The sequence below is a fragment of the Montipora capricornis genome, chromosome 7, assembly GCF_036669925.1.
Source record: "Montipora capricornis isolate CH-2021 chromosome 7, ASM3666992v2, whole genome shotgun sequence".
Taxonomy (NCBI): Eukaryota; Metazoa; Cnidaria; class Anthozoa; order Scleractinia; family Acroporidae; genus Montipora; species Montipora capricornis.
The window spans coordinates 28,648,955-28,653,954 of NC_090889.1; the positions used below are offsets into that span (position 1 = coordinate 28,648,955).

Sequence of the window (5,000 nt, forward strand, 5' to 3'; positions counted from 1 at the left end):
GATCAAATTGAAACTTCAACATTCTTCCCCCTCCTCCCCCCATCCCCGGCAAACCCCAGAACCTTTGCCTGTGTGGGGTGGGGAAAATTGAACAGGGAGAGTTTAAAGGAAGAGATGTCGGAGGCAGGAGCCGATGACGATTGTTCTTTAGCAGGGTATGACAGACAAATCCGACAATATGGTAGGGCATTTGGGCATTTAAACACCATTTTGGCCCGAGGGAATTTGGACGATCCACTCTTCAAAAGTTCAAATGCCCGGGGGGGGGGGGGGGGGATTTTGAAGTTTCGCGTTGATCGGCACATAATCCGGGAGAGTTGGTAGTATTCAAGTGTGTTAATTAATTTTTTTTGTGACTAGGTAGTCATAGCTAATTTATGTGTACCTGTAGAAGAAATGTTGCATTCGAAAATACAAATATCAAAAGTAACAGTCATAAAAAAAGACTGCCGTAAATTAAATTGAAAGACGCAGATTATTCCTTTTCATTTCCGGGATTTTTTTGTCAAATCCTCCCGACCCCACACCACATAAATGAACCCTCAACCTCAAACCGAGGAAGAACGCCTTGGTCATGCGCAGTTACCTCGTGATCTCTTCCGTAGCAATTCTTCTCTTATCTTGGGTGCACTTCTAGTTTTTCCTCTCCACCGCTGTCTTTCTTTATATCAAGGACTTAACAATGGATGAGGAATATGACTGCATAGTTCTGGGCACAGGGCTAAAGGCAAGTGCAATAACAACAGCCGCAAAATGCGTGTGAAGCAGTTTTACGAAAAAGATCAAGTTTCACACCCAGTCATTATCAAGATCTATATACTAAGCCCTCGTGATTTTAACTTAAAATTGCAAACCTTGAGTAGCTCTCAAATATGAAAAAATTCAATTGGTGATATCTTTTGAGCTATTTTTGTGGGCATATTGCTTTAAGAGTTGGGTTAAATGGTATGGTGCGTTATATTTACTTTCTTCTTCGTTCTGTAGTTAATCGAAACCTTGTGTTCTTTCGAGGGAGTGAACATGGTGGTGTCGTACGATCCACCATCTGAATATTCTTAATCCAGCTGTGGGGAGATACCCTCGAGAGGGATACCCTCTGGTATCAAGATTCAAGATTTCGAGGTTTATTATTATTATTCACTAGTTCAGAAAATACATAATGGACATATCAATTAAAAGAAAAAAGGAAATAGACTATTTATACATGAAGGTCTGGATAGTAGCAGGGATAACGATATTTTAAGAAACAACACAACACTTTTTAAATTTAAAAACATGTTTCGACAGAAACTTCTGCCATCTTCAGTTAAAATTACAAAGTACAGAGTTGAATATATAGTGTGAACCAAAATGCTAATTAACTGTAAGGAAACATGACAATGTAAAAGATTACAAAGAAAGTTTTAAATTAACATGATAAAGTTGATGATTAAGTGTAGGGTTCTCACATTGTATATGAATGGCTTCTTTTATCTTAAGTTGGAAGGTGGTAGAAGCGTGATCTAGAATGCTAAAACAATCATTAGAGCACAAAGTGCGGCAATGCTCAGAATTTTGTAGATGTTTGATGACGTGCGAGGTCTGAGCATTGCCGCACTTTGTGCTCTAATGGTTGTTTTAGCATTCTAGATCACGCTTCTACCACCTTCCAACTTAAGATAAAAGAAGCCATTCATATTCAGTGGGAGAAACCTACACTTATCATCAAGTATATCATGTTAATTTAAAACAGTTAATTAGCATTTTGGTTCACACTATATATTCAACTCTGTACTTTGTAATTTATACATGAGTGAGAAAAAGCGGAAAAGTGCGTAGTGGTCATAGTAGCAAATGCTCTCGAGATGACCACTACCACAGGAATTAGATGAAAGGAAAACAAAAATATGTACATATATGTATAGAAGCGAACTGGCAAAATAGGTAGTACAGATAAAAAGTAAATTAGTAGTAATAAATTCAGAACTTTACATAAATATACGATATTATGTACATCAATGAGTTGCATCTAAGGAGTCTTACATTACGTTCACACACACACACAAAAAAAAATAATTAGGAAAGAAGGGAATCTAATAATTATGTTTGGCTGTCAAGGAGGTAACACTTATCCTGTTTAATAAATGAAGGAAAAGGTAAAGTTTTAATATTATAAGGTATATTTTCCCAAATTCTAGAAGCTGTTGGTGTAAATCTTGAAAGCCCATAATTGGTTCTGGACACTGGTCTGTATAAGTTCTCTCTTGAAGCCTATCTAGTATTATAGCTATGAATTCTGGATGCAGGTATCATTAAATTATGAAGAACTCCTGGGGTGTTATCAGGAAAATGCTTTAGTTTATAGATAAAGGATACCATCCTAATATTGAATCCATTGTCAAGAGTGTGAATTTCGAGTAGTTTATAGTAAAGAGAAGCAGTTTCTCTTTGGGAAGCAAAAAATATGGACCAAATACATTTGTTTTGTTTTCTTTTTACAGTTTGAAGTCAGATTTTGGCTTGCAGTTCCTCAACTGTTCAAACCATATGAAATATAAGGGTAGATGAGGTTATAATAGAGTTGCCTAAGAGTACTAATAGAGACATAATAGCAAAGCTTATTAAGTATACCCAGATTCTTCCCTCCCATAGAAGTGAACCAGTAAAGTATTATTATTATTATTATTATTATTATTATTATTATTTATTAAGTAAAGAATAAATAAGAAAAATGCTGTGATGTGCTTATTCAGTGATCATTCATGGTTACAAGGAAGGAAATCTGAATGCTCCCACCATACTCCTCCACATGGAAACGTTTGTTGGTTATTATGCATTTGTATTAATGATACAAAGGGGGCAGTCTTCCCAACTGCATGTTCTGTTGCTATAAAGGGACTTTTTCACAATGATTGATCTCACCACACCTTCTTTCCTGTTCCTCAAGTTTTGTGTTCCTGTTTGATCTTTTTTATTTCATTCTCCTCTGTTTCCTCTCTCTGCTATGTCCTGTCCTTGTCAAAGGGCCTTGTGCCACTTTTATTCATAATTTAGTTGAGCTTCTAATTCTTAATACCAGACCTCATTTAGTTATGAATATATATAAGTAGATTTCTAGAGATGGACTAGTACAAACATGTTTATTTGCTACTCTGAGTTTCATGCTTCTTATGAAGCACTCATCAGGCAACTGCCAAGGATAATGGATACAATGACTGTAGGATATACGATGTACAAGTCTGTAAATTGAGAACATTCTTTTTAGTGTTACAAGGAACAAAGCTATTGTTGGAATGAAATTTACGTACATGTATACGCAATGGTTGATACTAACAGAAATAACAAATTGTCTAGTGTGACTTATCCAGGGACAGATTGGTTGTGTTATTACATAATGATTGATTGTAACAGAAATCTCTTTGAGTGTTCCCATAAATGAAAATTACATTTTTTGCTGATGTTTGAATCATAGACCAATTTCAATATATTAAAATTCAGTTCAAAACAAAAGGCATCATCTCGAGGCTCTGGGGAATAAACTCATACAAATCCTTATATTTATTCCCCAGAGCCTCGAGATGATGTCTTTTGTTTAGGACTGAATTTTAATGTATCGAAATTGGTCTATTATGATCTGGCTTGTTTTACTATACTACCATTTCATGCATTAATTATTAATGTTCCTGTCTTCCAGAGACCATAATATATTTAATGAGTTCAGTTACATTCTATTACCATTCATTTCTGAAGGAACATGTGTGATTTCTGTATCTTGATTTGAAAGCTGTGCCGCAAATAAGATCAATATATGTCTCTTTTGTGGATGATGTTGCATGCGTTACAGTTTCCTTTCATGGGATAATGATTTTTATCTCAGCAATTACAGGTGAATTTTGTTTCATCAAAACATTTTGAAGATTTGTATATTTCGGCTTTGTTGTGCTTTGAAATGGTGGGTTTGACTGCTCATGCAGCTGTAGCTCAGTTTGAGGGTGTTGTGGTTGAAGATTTTATGGAGAGGATGTGATTCACTAGTCAGTGAGAGACAGGAAGTGCTTCCCCACTTTTGTTTCTACGGTTTTGCTGTATGGTGGATTAAACCATGTGGAGTTCTGTTGACGGTTTCTGCATGGTGGTGGTGCGGTGTGTTTCTATGTAAGAGAGGTTATAATTATTTGTAACCACTTTTGGTCAGTGCTTCTTGGTGTGTTTGTTGGTCTCGTCGAAGCACACCTTATCAGAAGATAATATCTTCTGATATCTTTCTGATAGTCACTTGTTGATTGACTTGGGTATGTTCTTAACGATGGATTGTGTGTGGTTTGACTTTTTGTGAACGCACAATGGCATGTTTCCTTCTTTGTTATAAGGATAGACTTTGCCACTTTTGAGATCAAGGGTTACATCAAGGAAGTTGACCTTGGTGGTGTTGGCTTCATTGGTAATCTTCCAATCATTGTCTCGGAAGATTTTGTAGATGTCTTTTTTTATCCTATCAATCACCTGTGGATTTTTATTTAAGCTAGGCTGACAACCCATTATCTCTATAGAGGAGTTGTAATTGTATGTATATATAAGGCTAAAATAATAAAAACAAAATCATTATAATTTTATTTTTACTGTTTTAGCTTTGTATATATGTCATTTGCCCTTTTAAATGAATAATTTTAAATGAATATATTATATTATTTTTATCCAACTATTATTACATGTACCTGGTTTCTTCGATCCAGGGTAATTGGAGTTCCAGTCTGAATTTTACTTTCCAGAACTGTTAACAGACGCAGTCAAAGAGGCTATATACTAAATAGATCAAGTGAAGCTATGATCTTCGCATTAATGAATGCAATTTTTACAATTGCGTAGAGAAGCCTGAAAAATTCATGACTTCAACGGGGTTTGAACCTGTGACCTCGCGATTCCGGTGCGACGCTCTAACCAACTGAGCTATGAAGCCACTGACGTTGGGAGCTGGTCATTTGTGGGTTCTATGGTCCCGTGAGGAATGAATCAATGATGAA

General features: G+C 35.8%; 1 protein-coding gene across 1 annotated transcript in view; it reads left to right on the forward strand.

The window, feature by feature from the left end:
- The first annotated feature begins 574 nt into the window (after positions 1 to 574).
- LOC138056784 (rab GDP dissociation inhibitor alpha-like) overlaps positions 575 to 5,000 on the forward strand; it is a 31,186-nt gene continuing 26,760 nt past the window's right edge. The window contains exon 1 of the mRNA XM_068902676.1: positions 575 to 727. Coding sequence (XP_068758777.1) covers positions 683 to 727 — 45 coding nt within the window. The 5' untranslated portion in view covers positions 575 to 682. The remainder of the gene's footprint in view (positions 728 to 5,000) is intronic.